This window comes from Microtus oregoni, unplaced genomic scaffold (assembly GCF_018167655.1).
Source record: "Microtus oregoni isolate MIOR12 unplaced genomic scaffold, Mior012 000006F_ref0000085, whole genome shotgun sequence".
NCBI classification, from domain to species: Eukaryota; Metazoa; Chordata; class Mammalia; order Rodentia; family Cricetidae; genus Microtus; species Microtus oregoni.
In genome coordinates this window covers 54,704,392-54,719,234 of record NW_024543065.1, presented here as the reverse complement: position 1 = coordinate 54,719,234, position 14,843 = coordinate 54,704,392, and the positions used below count along the sequence as shown (strand labels likewise).

The 14,843-nt window shown below is 53.0% G+C and overlaps 1 protein-coding gene across 2 annotated transcripts; it reads left to right on the top strand.

Moving 5' to 3' along the window:
* Positions 1 to 215: 215 nt before the first annotated feature.
* On the top strand, positions 216 to 10,089 carry Ccdc97 (coiled-coil domain containing 97). Of its 2 annotated transcripts, none has more exons than XM_041654989.1 (5): positions 216 to 372; positions 4,939 to 5,391; positions 6,153 to 6,422; positions 6,663 to 6,792; positions 8,167 to 10,089. In XM_041654989.1, exons 1-5 carry the CDS (start codon positions 309 to 311, stop codon positions 8,285 to 8,287), a joined length of 1,038 nt encoding a protein of 345 aa, XP_041510923.1. In that variant the 5' UTR covers positions 216 to 308; the 3' UTR covers positions 8,288 to 10,089. The 2 variants fall into 2 exon arrangements, with proteins under 2 accessions (XP_041510923.1, XP_041510924.1); XM_041654990.1 differs by lacking the exon at positions 216 to 372 and adding an exon at positions 4,598 to 4,704.
* The last annotated feature ends 4,754 nt before the right edge of the window (positions 10,090 to 14,843 follow it).

Genomic DNA, 14,843 nt, shown 5'->3' with positions numbered 1-14,843 from the left:
TGCTCACGCAACAACCATTGTAAACATTAACTACGTGAGGGCCTGGAGTTACGGCAGCGATCAAATGACATACAGTACCCGATGGTTTTCAAATTTGCGAACGCTGAAGATTCATTCGGCCTAGCGCCCTTTTCATACCTGGTTGCTGGGGGATAGGCCACGCATGCGCAGAGAGGCGGGCCACCTTTGACCCGGAACTTTAGTGCCTGGGTACAGTTTAAGCAGTCGGTCAGTGACGCTTCCATAGCCGGAAATGGCTACGACTGCTTAAGGTCCGTGCTGGCTTCCTGACCCCGCTGCGGCGGTTAATGAGTCGGAGACTTGGGATGGAGGCCGTGGCAGCCGGGGCGGTGACGGAGAAGTCCGATGTTGGTGAGGCACTGAACAGGCACAGGCGTCGGGAGGGGGCTCTTGCGGTGTGACCTGGAAACGGTTCCGGTAGACTGTCTAGGAAGTGTAACCTCAGCCTCCCGGCATTTTCAGCACTTGGTCAGATTATTGCCTTGTGGCAGGTGGACAATTCCCTCCATTTTCTTAGAATCCCTTTCAGTGTCCCAAGCTAACCTATTTCTTCCCATGCCACAGCCTCAAGCAAATTCTTCACTGCAAATTCTTCTAGTCTCAGGCCAACCTTTCTTAAGATACCTCTTTCCTGAGCTTTTCTGTGCCCCCAAGCTAGCTCTTGTCCCATGCAAACTGACTTATGAAAGACCCACAGCGCCCATTGCATTCTAACTCCCTTGTCCCCAAAGTCTGCAGTCCGTCCTGCCTCCTCAAGTCTTTTCTCCCTCGCGCCTGCAATGCCTTTTACTGCTCTGCTGAATTCCCACAAGTACTGCCTGAGTGTGCGTGTCAGTCTTTTTCTATAGCAACTTGCCTTCCTCCTGTCTCAGCCTCCAAAGTGCTAGGGTTACAGCCCGGCGCTACCACCTGTCTTTAAAATGCTTTTTTCTTTTCTTTTTTTTTTCTTTTTTGGATTTTCGAGACAGGGTTTCTCCGCAGCTTTTTTTGGTTCCTGACCTGGAACTAGCTCTTGTAGACCAGGCTGGCCTCGAACTCACAGAGATCCGCCTGCCTCTGCCTCCCGAGTGCTGGGATTAAAGACGGGGAGCCACCACCCCCCAGCATAAATAAGTAAATCTTTAAAAAAAAAAAGAATGCAATACATCTTTGCATCATTAAACAAATATTCCATAGCATGAATGAATGCAGCACATCTTCAAATAATGTTCCACAACAGCCTCCCAAATACCTGCCTTCTCCAGAGTCATACACACTGCTCATCATTTTCTTTACCCATCACCTATCCTATACTCTGTGCCTGTTCAATTAGGATCCCCAATGGCATCCTCACACGTGCAGTTAAACATGGCTACTCCATCTAGTTCTTTGGGTTTTGTTACATTTACATTGCTATTCCTTTTTCTATAGCAACTTGCCTTTAGTTTGTTTATTTGAGATGGGGTTTTGCTTTGTAACCCAGGCTTACCTAGAACCCACCATGTAGTCCAGCCTGGTCTCAAACTCATGAATTGTTCTCTTTCAGCCTCTCTAGTGGGCTACAGGTGAGTGCCACCCAGTCCAGCATCTGTACTGTTCACAGGAGTCAGTACCCCTCCATCCTGGCAAGTTTGCTTTATGAAATAGCATGCTCTGGCTCCTCCCTGCTTCTTAGGCTGCTCCTTCTTAGTTAGCCCTTTGTGTTATTTCTCACAACTGCTGTACTGAATGACCCAAAAATGGGTGTTTAAAGTGAGCAGAAATGAAATCTAGACTTAGTATTACCAGACAGAAATAATCAGGCTACAAGGCCTGGCTCCCTCACAGGCTCTAGGCTGTTCCTCGTCTCTTCCAGTTAGAGATGGCACCGGCACTTGCTGGCTTGTGCCCATAGCACTCTGATGTCTGCCTCCACCGTCATAGCACCTGTGTGTATCTGATCTTCCTCTGTCTTTCTTGTTTTTATTATTATTTTATGTGTATGGGGTTTGGCCTATATGCATGCCTGTGCATAGTACCCACAGAGGCCAAGAGGGTGTCAGATCCCCTGGAACTGGAGTTATACATGATTATGAGCTGCTTTGTGGATGCTGGGAATCAAACCTGGGTCCCCTGGAAGAGCAGCCGGTGCCCTTAACCACTGAGCCATCTTTCCACACCTCCCTCAGTCTCTTATTGCATTTAGGACATTTAACTCAGAATAATCTCTCAGGTTTTCTGTTTGTTTTTGCTTTCTGTGGGTTTTATTGTTTTCTGAAACAGGGTTTCTCTGTGTAGCTTTGGAGTCTGTCCTGAAACTAGCTCTTGTAGATCAGGCTGGCCTCGAACTCACAGAGATCCACCTGCCTCTGCCTCCCGAGTGCTGGGATTAAAGGCGTGCGCCACCACTGCCCAGCTAATGTCTCAGTTTTTTTTTTTTTTTTTTTTTATTTTTTTTTTTCAAATATTTATTTATTATGTATACAATATTCTGTTTGCGTGTATGTCTCCAGGCCAGAAGAGGGCACCAGACCTCATTACAGATGGTTGTGAGCCACCATGTGGTTGCTGGGAATTGAACTCAGAACCTTTGGAAGAGCAGGCGATGCTCTTAACCACTGAGCCATCTCTCCAGCCCTAATGTCTCAGTTTTTAAGAGCCTTAATATAATTATGTCTGTGGAGACCCACACACGTTAAAAGTTTCAGCGGTTAAGATGTGTCTGTCTTTGGAAGACCTAGTTTTTAGCTTTTACAGGCATGCCCTCTGCCCATATGTCCAGTGTCATCTGCTTTGTGGTTTGTCTGCACACACTCCCCTCACCCATGTGTCGCTTCTCTCTGCCTGGCTCTGTATATGTGTACAGCTGTGTCTCTAGCACTGTACCTCTCTGGGGGTCCGGGAGGCCTATGTCCCAGCATTCTCTTAGATACAGCCTCTCAAACGTCTCCCATACCCATGGCTGCTTCCTGCCTCTGTTTCTGGGAGGAGTTTGTCCCGTAGGCTAGAGCCTTGGACCTACCCCTAACCCTCCCAGCCCTGCAGTCCCATGGCTTGTCCATTTAAGCATCTGACCCTCCTTGAACTGCACGGCCCCAGCCTCTCTTGCTTCAATGGCTGAAACCCACAGTACTTTACAGTCTGAATCCGCCACCGCCCCCCCCATCCCAGTCAGTTATCTAAAAATGGCATGTAATTCTCCCATCTTTGCTTTTCTAGTACTTGCTGAAGTTCCTTCCTGCTTCCACTGGCTTTGCCCGGTGTCTGTCTTTCCTGTTCTTTGCCTAGATCATCTTTGATCAGGACCTCCCATATCAGACTGGCTGCCCCGCCCCCTGCAAGGGGGGGCGCTATAGGGGTCCTCCATACTGGTTCAGGGCTTTACTTGGGAATGAATGGTTAGGGGATGTGGGAATACCTAAGGGGAAGTGAATAAGGATGTAGGTCACTGTCCTGTCACTATTCTGTTGCTGTGAAGAGACAACTGATGGTTTGAAAGAAAATGGCCCCAAAGGAAGTGGCACTATTAGGAGTGTGGCCTTGTTGGAGGAAGTGTGTCACTGTGGGGGTGGGCTGTGAGGTCTTTTTCTCAAGCTTCGCTCAGTGTGACAATCAGTCGACTTCCTGTTGCCTGTAAGATGCAGCACTGTTGGCTCCAGCATCACATCACGCTGCGCTGCTCCCCACCATGATGATAGTGGACTGTAAGTGAGCCACCTCAATTAAATGTTTTCTTTATAGCAGTTGTGTGGTCATGGTGTCTGTTCGCAGCAATAAAAAACAAAATAGACACCATGACTACAGCAACTCTTATAAAGGAAAGCATTTAATTGGGCCTCACAGTTTCAGAGATTTGGTCCATTATCATCATGGTGGGATGCCGGCAGGTGCTGGCACAGTAGCTCAGGGCCACATCTTCATCCGTTGACTGAGAAACTCTGGGCTTGGCACTGGCTTTTGGAACCTCAAAGCCTACCCCAGTAACACACTTCCTCCAACAAGACCACACCTCCTGACCCTTCAAGTCCTTACAATCTGCCCCTCCCTAATGGCCCAGCATTCAAGTGTAGGAGCTATGGGGGCCGTTCCTATTCAAACTACCAGTCATTGACCAAGTCAGTGGCTGTAACCTAATGTGATGGCCCAGGCAACCAGCAGCTCGGTAGGTCGGCCTCAGGGCTTGTGCTGCTGCTCCCTACTGAAAAGTTTTTATTCCAAAAAGTACAGAGGTCAGTCTCTCAGCACTTCAGGTTTTTACTCAGATAAAAAAAACTTGCTTAGTTTCATCTCGTATGTGTTGGTTATTTCGTCCACATTCATGTCTGCGCACCACAAGCATATATTGCCGAGGAGGCCAGAAGATGCCGCATCCTCTAGCACTGGAGTTACAGTTGTGAGCGGCCATGTGGGTGGTGGGAACTGAGCCTGGTTGTCTGGAAGAGCAGCCAGTGCTCCTCTTTAACAGCTGAGCCGTCTCTCCAAATGTCACTTCCTGGCAAGCTTTGTTACCCTCCATTGAATGTTGAGCCGCCCCCACATTCCTCCTGTCTTCTTGGGGTTCTCTCGTCACCATCAGTGATGTTTTAGATTTTTATTGTTGGTTTGTTTTCATTTTTGAGGTGCAGTCTCGCTGTATAGTCCTAGCTGGCCTTGAACTCACAGAGCTCCACTTCCCTCAGAGATTAAAGGTGCTGGACTAAAGGCGTGTGCTACTGTGCCAGGCTTGTATGTTTTGGCTTTTCTACATACTCCATGGTTTTGTTAATTAATTAGGGCATTGACTGTGCCACATCACAATGGGAACTCTTACCATGCTCTGTCCAGGGCCTGACACATTCCCCAGGATGCCAGGGGTGCTTGATGAGTACGAACTGTGTGTGCCAACACCCAACCACTTCCTACCTAATCCCTTCCCGATGCCCTCTTAGCCTTTAACTAAAGATGCCCCTTGACTTGCAGACTGTGTGGAGCCCAGATGTGTGCACTGGGGGGAGCTGAGCGAGGCTCCTGTTCCATCTGCACCCCAGAACAAGGAGGCAAAAGAGAGTATACCAGGAGTCCCTGATGGTGACACCTCCCAGGCTGAGAGTCCGGCCGTGAGTGCCATGCTGCAGGCCATCGCCGCCAGCCACCTGCCTGTGTGCAGCCAACAGCAGGGTGAGCCTGACCTGACAGAGCATGAGAAGGTGGCCATCCTGAGCCAGCTCTATCACGAGAAGCCACTGGTGTTCCTGGAGCGCTTCCGCACCGGCCTCCGGGAAGAGCACCTGGTCTGCTTCAGCCACCTGCGTGGGGACCACCGTGCTGACTTCTACTGTGCCGAGGTGGCCCGGCAAGGCACTGCCCGACCCCGAACCCTGCGCACCCGCCTGCGAAACCGACGTTATGCTGCCCTGCGAAAGCTCATCCAAGGTGTTGGGGGATGGTGGATGGGGGGGACAGAGGTGGGGAGGAAAGGGAGACTGAGGCTGAGTGAGCAAGACAAGGCCCAAGTGTAGGAACCCCAAGAAATCCATGGAGTTAAGTTTTGAGACAAAGAGAACGGAGACACAGACCCACAATGAAGTAAGGGAGAGAAAGATGAGCGGATAGGGCCAGAATTCAGTAGATGACAGGGTCACATTTGTTTGACAGAAGTCTCACTCACCCAGGCTGTCTTTGAACCCAAATTCCTCCTGCCTCAGCCTTTCAAGTGTTGGCAGAAGTGGCATCTTAGATGGCTGTGACTGAGGACACCATACAGAGCACTGTGATAATCAGGTGTCCTTAAGGACTGGGAGTTCCCATTGTCACACTGTGCACAAAAAGCACTGTTGGAAACCAAGGAGGGATATTCGTATGGCCTTGGGTATACACAGCCACCTTGAACAAAACACAGGTGAAAAGCATGAAGGGAGAAGAGCCTGGTGTAGCGGTTCATGCCCCAACACTCAGGAGGCAGAGGCAGGAGGATCTCTGAGTTTGGTGCCAGCCTGGTCTAGAGTGGCTCAGGCCTGGGTACATAAACATGCTCAGTCAGGCTGTATATTCAGTGCCCCTCTGGACCTCAGTCACCTGCGAGTGACTTTATCATGTACCTTGATCGCATACAAATGTAAACATCTCCTAAGTAGTTCACACACATACATGCCTGGACAGGTGTGCTCACCCCTAACCCCGTCTCTTGTGCACAGGAGGTGAGTACTTCAGCGATGAGCAGATGCGGTTCCGGGCCCCGCTGCTGTATGAGCAGTACATAGGACAGTACCTCACGCAAGAAGAGCTCAATGCCCGCACGCCTGCCCCCCAGGTCCCCAGGACCGGCTCCCCCAGCATGCCTGCCTACCCACTCTCTGACCTGCTCTTCCAGTCCTACCAGGAACGAGAGCTGCAGCAGAAGCTGCTCCGGCAGCAAGAAGAGGAGGATGCCTGCTTTGAGGAGGAAGAGGACAGTGATGAGGAAGGTGAGGGCCAACAGCAGGGCACCCTGCCCCAGGCCTGTTCCCCATGTTGTGGTACCTGGCTGGGCCCTAATCTGTGAGAATAGACACGATGTCTGGCCTCACCCTCTGCCCTGCCATTTCCTCCTGACCACTGCATATCCATTTTATCCACTGTACACCCCAGGAGGGCAGGCATGGGGCTGGACATAGGACGGTAGCTTGTCAGACACCTTCAGGTCACTGTCTTGGGTATCTCTACAGACCAGAGATCAGACAAGGACTCGGAGTCCTGGGTGCCCGACTCAGAGGAGAGGCTGATCCTGAGGGAGGAGTTCACCAGCCGCATGCACCAGCGATTCCTGGATGGCAAAGATGGGGGCTTTGACTACAGGTGCCTCCCATTCCCAGCCCAGCACCCATGGCCCTGGGCCACAAGCAGGTCCCTGTCTATCCTCACAGGCCCTCCCTTAGTGGGACTAGAGTGCTCTGGAGTAGCTCCCCACCATGAGTCCTAGTGATGTCAGTCACTCAGAGGTGTCAGATAAACAAGAGTTGATGGCTAGGGTCTCGGGCTAGCCTTGTCTCTCTCTCTCTCTCAGAGCCCTAGTCCCTTCATCCATAGGTAGAGAGGTACACCGACATTTAGCTCAGTGTTGACAAAGCACTGAGATGAGGCCAGTAGTGCACACCCATCCCATCCCAGCAGGTGGGAGGCAGAGGTGTTGGGTCTCTGAGCTCCAGCCAGGGCGATGTGATAAGACTTTGTCTCAAGAAGAAAGAAAAGAAAGATAAATGATAAATGGCTGTCATCTGAGCCAGTCTCTCCCTTATGATCCCATCATGGGCCTGGCAGCTCAGGATCCTGCTTATTCACATCCAGCCCAAGTGACATGTGACCTGTGTCCATGAACAGCATCAGTGGAACAGGGAGCCTGATTACCACTGCTCCAGAGGCCATGCTGGGATCCCACAGATCTGGAACCAGTGGATTCATCCATTGCTAAGCAGGGCACCTGTGAGCCAGCCCTGGTAACACTAGGTAACCCCAAGGATGTCAGGAGTGGGGATCTAACCCTGTGCTTTCAGGAGGGCTGCTATAGGGCAGCAGAGACCCAGATGTATCCCACAATCAATTTATGCCTCTGTATGCCTTCTATGTCCAGAATCAGAGTTAAAGCGAGGGGTAAGTGCAGCCAAGGATTCCCGGCCTGAAAGAGGCCCCCTTCTATTGATGGGAGACTTCATTAGTGGTGGAGCTTGGAAGGGGAGGGGCAGTGTGTTGTCAGAGCCTTAGTGAGGCATCTGAGCAGATCTGCCAAGAGTGAAGGTGAGGGACAAAAGGACACCGGTGCCAGGGTAGACCTGGGATTGCTGAAGGTACATCTTGGATGAGTGACACCTCGGTGACTCAGATCCACATGGGGACAGTCAGAGTGCCACATTGCCCCTCTGCAGGCCCTGGTGTTCTCACATCTTCCAGTCTACAGAGTAGCCAGAGTTTTGGCTACAGTGTTCTGCTTGCATGCCAGATCTTATTACAGATGGTTGTGAGCCACCATGTGGTTGCTGGAAATTGAACTCAGGACCTCTGGAAGAGCAGGCAGGGCTCTTAACCCCTGAGTAATCTTTCCAACCCTCAAAGCCAGTGATTTTATGTAGACTGATTGGGAAACATGTCTTTTGAATTCCAAAAGGCCCAGCATCCCCAGGGGGTCAGCTTCCCTGACCTGGGCCCCATGACCACTGACAGCCTCCTTTTCTGCAGCACGGTGGATGACAACCCTGACTTTGACAACCTGGACATCGTGGCACGCGATGAGGAGGAGCGATACTTTGATGAAGAGGAGCCCGAGGATGTGCCCAGCCAAGAGCTGGATGGGGACTGATGTCTCCCACTCTTCCAGCCAGTGACACACCTCGCCCATCCCCCTACAGGCAGCTGATTACAGGCTGGCTTAGTGACTCAGGGGCCATCAGGGCAGGCCCCGAGGCCTGGCACACCTCAGACAATGCCTCCACTTCTGTTTATGGGGTTCCCATTTTTCTCCTGGGAAGTCATTGCCCCTCTCTCCTTGGCCCTACCTCTCTGTCCTTTCTCTTTGAGATGGGGTCTCGCTGTGTAGCTAGCTAGCCTGTTAATTGCTTTGTAGCCCTGGCTGGCCTGAAACTCCATCCTCCTGCCTCCGCCTCCCACACACTGTGCATGCACTGGCCTACCAGTCTTGTTCTTATCCCCTCTCCCCTCTTTTAGCTTCTTAGGTCTCCAACATCTGTGCATCCACCCTTCTGCCTTTCTCTGTGTTCTGGGTGCTGTGCCCACACAGAGCCGTGAACAATTGTGGCAGCTGTCCCATGGATTCTAGTGTTTAGATCAGGCTGCGCCCAGATCTGGGCTTTTCCATTTCTCTGTGCCCGTGTTCTACACTGGTCCCCTCTCTCCTGTACCTCAGTCTTTAGGCCGGCCTTCTCGTCCCTTCTGTGTCTCCAGGCCTCTGCCTTGCTGTCTATCCCTGTCTCAGCCTTTATGGCTCTGCTCCTCTATGTCCCCACCCCCAGGCCTGGCAGCTATGGGCAGCAGAATCCTGGGTACCCAGTGAGACTTCCCTCTGGGTGGGAGTCAGGGGAACCCAGAGGGCACCAGGCTCTGCTGCTCCCTTTGGACCTTGGCTGGGAATCACAAGGCCAGCTTGAGTGTAGGAGGCACTTGAAGAAGGGGGCAGTCCCCTACCAGCCCCCCTTCCCAGCCACAATTTTCCTTTTCTTCACTTCTTCCACCTCCCTCCCCCTCTCCTGTTTACACTCTCCAAGTACGATAGGCTGTTATCATGTGTCCTAAGTCCTCTCTCCTTCCTCTCTCTCTCTCTCTCTCTCTCTCTCTCTCTCTCTCTCTCACACACACACACACACACACACACAGCCTGCCCTAGTGTCCCTGCCCCCAGCAGGCCATAGGGCCCGCCCCACAGAGCCCCCTGCTGCCTCCGACTAATGAGAGCCAGATGGCTGCCTGTGACTCAGCCATGGCCTGTGGGAACCCAGACGTCCTACCTTCCCATGCCCCACACCCGATCCTGCTGCCCCAGCAGATAGAAGGGACCTGCTACTGTCCCTTCTGGGGATGGGGGCTAGCGTGTCTGAGCCTGAAGAGGCAAGCTACTCTGAGACAGTTGTGGCGTTCTATTTGGCTATACCTGCAGGACCCTTAAAACTGCTTTGTCGAGCTAAAGTCCTGACCCCTGGGTCAACTAAACTCACCCAGAGAGCTACTGGGGACAGACGGTGTTGGCATGAAAGCTTGAAATATGGAAAAGACCTCAGCAGTTCCACCTGGGCCAGGCTGCCTAAGGCAGTAGTGACACCTCTTGACAACTTGAACCAGACTGTCAACTGCCACTTGTCACAAACGACAAAACAGCCCAGAAAGGCTGTTGAGATCACCTGGCCTCCCAGGCAGAACCAAGACTAGAACACACTCCTACAGCCACTCCTGCCAGCGTGTGTGGGGGCCGGACAACAGAGGGACAGAAGACAATCTGGGAGAGAAGTACCATGGCATGTGTACGACGTGCTGTTACAGCCCCTGCCCTTGTCCTCCCAGCAGGAGCAAAGAGTGCTCTCTGGGGAGCTGGGTTAGCTTAAGTCTTTTCCCAGTTGATCAGTGTTCTGTCTGATTATTAAATTGATTGAAGACAGAAAGGCCGCCGTCCATCAGTTTGTTATGTAACTTTAAAGAGAGCTGAGCCACACAGCCATTGAGTCAGGATCTGGGCTTAGTCAGATGGTTGAGTCTGCAAATGAGAGGTGGAGCTGGCCACAAGGACAGGGATTAGATGAGGAGACAGGAAGAAAGGTGGAGACAGAGGAGGGGGCAGACAGCAAAGGCACACCCTGCTTGAGCAGCCCCCCCCCACCCCCCCACCCCTGTGGTGGCTGGCGTCTCAGCCTCTGATCTGGTTCCTGGGGATGGGGTGGGCGGAGAGGCTGAGTCAGGGAGGGGAGAGCCCCTCTGTGGGTATCCGGCCCCCACCTCTATGTCTCCTGTCTGTCCTGCCCTGGCCTGGGCTCAGATGGCCGTTGCCCTATACCCTTGTCTACCGACACCTCTCTGCCTCCTGCTCCCCAACCTTAGCTCTTTTCTGGAAAGGTCCCTGTCTGACCCACACTGTCCCCATTTCCTTCCTCTCCCATCTGTGCCCCCATGTCTCCCATCCTCTCCTGCTTCTCCTGGGCTTCTGCCCTTGGTCCCTCAAACACACTTCTCTATCCCTTGTTGTTCACCAGGCTCTTAGCTCTTTTACTACCCCCTTCTCCCCCGCCGGCCTTCACCCTCACTTTTTCGTGTTCCTCTCCCTGCTGTCTCCTGGTCCATACCCTTACCCCATCTGTCTCCCAGACCCTGGGAAATCCAGGTCAGAGCTCCACTGGTGGGCCCTAGGAACCTAAAACAAGGGGTCACCACCTTGTCCCCACCCATGAGAGGCCAGCAAGGCTGCCTGCCTGTCTGAGCAGAAGGAAATGTCTGTGCTGTAGCCGGGTCACCCCGCCCCCCTCCAGGACCTGTTGGGGCCAACCCCAGGGCTCCGGCCGAGTAAACAGCAGCGGGCAGCCTGGGGATATTTATATCGAGGCTGGGCGTAAGGCCAGTGCCCACCACAGCCCCTGCCCTGCCGCTGCCACAGCCAGCCCCGAGCCAGCGTGGCACCCGCCAGCAAGGGGACACCGCAGACAGGCTCCACTCAGCACAAAGACCAACAAGCACTGGTGACACAACAGCCAATGGCCTCACAAGATAGGAAGTTCCCTCCTTTGAAAACACCAGCACACAGTTTAGCCCCCACACACCCGCCAATCCTAGTGTTGACACCTCCGAACACTCTCAAAAGTGACCCATACAGCTCACATATTGAAGTCACCAGCCTGATGCTGACCCCGCCTGCACGCTGACACCCACCCTCGCTGATGCCAGTCTAAAACGGACATGCAAGCCTCAGAGCCCACTATGACCGCTCACACAGACACCAAGGGCCACAGTGTGTCTGAGACTCACCGCGAGTACAAACTGAAATATGTGTTGGACCATGAACAAAACACTCTAATCACAAAATGCTGCCCTCTGGGCTGGGAGTGTGACTTGGTACAGTGCTTGCCTGGGGCTTCATCCTCAAATCTGTATGAAACGCGCACTGCCAGCCTTCTACAGAGAGAAGTGAGACAACTAGGAGTTCAAGTTCAAAGCCAGCCCAGGCTACACGTGACCCTGAGGCTACAGAGATTTCCCAGCACACCTCATGCCTGAACTTCTGCACTCGCCGTGGGCCAGAGAGATGGCTCACAGTTCTTCCAGAGGATCTGGGTTCTGTTCTCAGCCATGGGCCGGACGGTTACAGTTCTTCCAAGAGGACCTGGGTTCTGTCCTCAGCACCCATGTCGGGTAAAGCTCACTATTAACCTGTCAGGGGACTCTGACGCCTCGGACCGCCACCAGAAGCAGCACTCACATATACTTATGCCCCCCATATGTATAACTAACACACACATAGTTGTAACCCCCAAATCACCCTCCCACAAGGCACACACACTGGTGACTAGCATCATCAGAAACAGCGCATGTAAAACACACAACACCTTTCCAAAAAATCCTCACAGACCCACAAACATGCAAAAAAACACCCCGATTCCAAGTAGAACTGACACTAACTGCAAAAATTTACACCCAGAGAACTGTGAAGCTGCTTGGGGCGGGGGGGATCAGACTCGAAACTCGTTCCAGATAGGCAACCCACTGGTATGCCCTCTCACCCGCAAACAGTGCCAGCAGAGAACCCACAGAAAGTACCCCAGCTTGTCCAGCAGCAGATACGCAGCAGAAATGTGGCCCTAGCCACAAACGCCGAGCAGAACACACACTGGCAATACACACCCCAAACTGACAATGCCATGCTGTCCAGACAGACAGACAGACAAAGGGGGGAGGGAAGGGAGCACGTGTGTCCACACTCAGAACACTTATAAGGACACACCAGAAACACATTGGTACAGCGTATGCCTGGGTACTAGGCTTCAAGGGGAATCTGTTCCTGTCTCCCTTCCCCTCCCCCGTTCATCCAGACCCAGTAGGTCTAGGAGGGAGCAGGAAGGCCTGTGCAGGCCTCCTTGGCTGCTTCCTGCTCTAGAAGCTGGACAGGAAACTGGGAATCCAGCCGGAACCCGGGCTCCCTCCACAGCTTCCCCCAAGCCCCAGCTGCCTAAGGGCTTAGCTACCTGGCGACCCTGTGCCCTATCCTGCTTGAGATAGATGTTCTGGGTAGTCCCAGCTCTGCTGGGTCAGGCAACCCGTTGAGCCCAAGTGCCAGGGCATCAGGGCAGTGCAAGGGCCAGCAAAGGTGCTGAGTCTGCAAATTACCCTCCCCCATGACTGCCAGCAGCCAGGCCTGCCTAAGAGCAACAGGCAGTTGGGCAGGGCATGGGGCACAGCCAGCAGGCAGGCTCCAGGGTGAAGGGCTGGTGTAATGGCTTGGGAAGCCTGGGGGTGTGTCTGGGTGCGTGGGAGCTGCTACGTCTGGGATCCTGGGTGTGACTGTGTCTGAGTCTGTGAGGCCACTTGGGACTCCCCAGGCAAGTGGGTGTGTGTGAAGGGTGCCAGACGGTAGCTGTGACCTGTTGGTAGTCTAGTAGGGGTTGTGACGTGTATAAAAACCTCAGTGTGTGTGGTATGAGTGGATTTGTGATGGGTCACGCAATGACCATGACCCCGTGGAGGATGTTTGTGTAACTGCTGGGGGGGGGGGGTTGTTTCCCAAAAGGGCTCTGACGCTGTGGTGTGTGTCTGGTGCATGTGACTCTGTGAATCTGTCTGGCATGTGGTGGAACCATGGCCCTGTGATGGCCTTTTCTTTCAAACTCTCTCTTTATGCCATGTCCCTGTGATGCTCCGGGGCTGGGCTGTTTATAGTCTGTGCATGTGTGGTCTATGACCACGGCCAGGTGTCAGAATCCGCGTGTCACCAGTCCTGAGAGGTGAATGTTTGGTGTGGCTGTGGGACACCGTTCCTATTTTGGCTTCTGCTGGAGGTGGTGGGAGTGTTTAGTGGTTGAGGGGCTCCAGTGCCAACAATGTGTGTCCTTGCTTATGTCTCCCCCTCCTGGGGCCAGGCCTCAGTGGTGTGAACTAGTGGCGATGGTAAATGTCCTTGCAGAGTGAGCTCGTCCTGCAGTCCTGCCACCAAACCAAGTCCAACCTGGTCCTTGAGGCTCTCATACCCAGAATGGGCAGAGGCCAGGAGGCCTAGGGCCGACTTACCCGGTCTCAGGACTGTCAGCTTCAGAGCAGAGGCTCTGCCCTCCATCCACCCCCCTCCTGGACATTCCCTGAGTGAAAAGCAAGCCCAGAAGTCCTGGGGGCCTGAGAAAGGCAGAGGGTAGGGGCAGTGAAAGGAGGAGAGTAGATGGGGAAAGAGGAAGCAGGAAGAGCTCACAAGCTCACCGCAGCAGACAGGAAGGGACGAGACAGTACAGGGCGCAGGCCACGGCTATTTCTTGCCTAGATAATTTTCCCAAGGTTATGCTCACACCACATGCCTCCCCCCTCAAGTTTTCTCTCAATGACTTACCAGAAACTGAGCCCCTGAATTCAGTATCTTAGATCATCTGGTAATGCTCACGCTTCCATGTCCCCCAAGTTCTTTTGGGGTCCTTTATTCTTGGTATGATCAAGAAAGCAGTCTTAGGTACATGTGCAGACCATGGGTTCAAATCCCAGCTCTGCCACTCACTAGCTCTATGGCTTTAAAAAACTAAGGGCTCCTGCAGGTTGGGACTTCGATCTGTAAAAAGCAAACAGTCCCCACCAAAAAAGACAAGGTTTTGGAGAGAATGGGAAATACTGAGTCAAGACTCTCCGTATGATCTCATTCTGGTTGGCTTTGAACTTGCAGTGATCCTCCTGCCTCTGCCTCCTGCCAAATCTACAGGCATGTATCACCACACCCATCCCAGAAAAGTTCTTCTGAGGAACCAGGTGGTATTTTTGGCCCTGTGTACACTGGGCTGTGCTACAGAGGCGGCTACATGGCTGCAGACAGTTTGTGGAGGAAGGAGCGAGTGTGGCTGTGGGCCAGCAGAACTTATTTACAGAAACAGGCTGTCGGCTGACGTGGGCTTTGGGCCAAAGTCTGCCAACCCCTGCTCCCTTAGGCCATGGGAAGTCTGCTGTGAACCAGGGAGGACAGCCACACACCTGAGGTGTAGGAGAACTGTCACCCGCTGGCTCGCATCTGACTCAGCACCTAACACCTTTCCCTTGTTCTCCTCTGGTCACCAATGGTCTCTTTCCTCACTTGGTGGCACACCCCAAAGTGGTTGTCACTTCTGGTCTTCCAAGAATGTACCCCCATGTCTCCCCTAAATTCCTTCAAGTCTCAAATACCACTTCCTCCTGGGAGC

Excerpts from the sequence above, each read along its gene's own strand:
- Ccdc97 (XM_041654989.1), top strand. The coding sequence starts at position 309 with ATGAGTCGGAGACTTGGGATGGAGGCCGTGGCAGCCGGGGCGGTGACG. Across the intron at positions 373-4,938 it reads GACGGAGAAGTCCGATGTTG|ACTGTGTGGAGCCCAGATGT; the intron begins GTGAGGCACTGA and ends CTTGACTTGCAG. Across the intron at positions 6,423-6,662 it reads AGAGGACAGTGATGAGGAAG|ACCAGAGATCAGACAAGGAC; the intron begins GTGAGGGCCAAC and ends GTATCTCTACAG.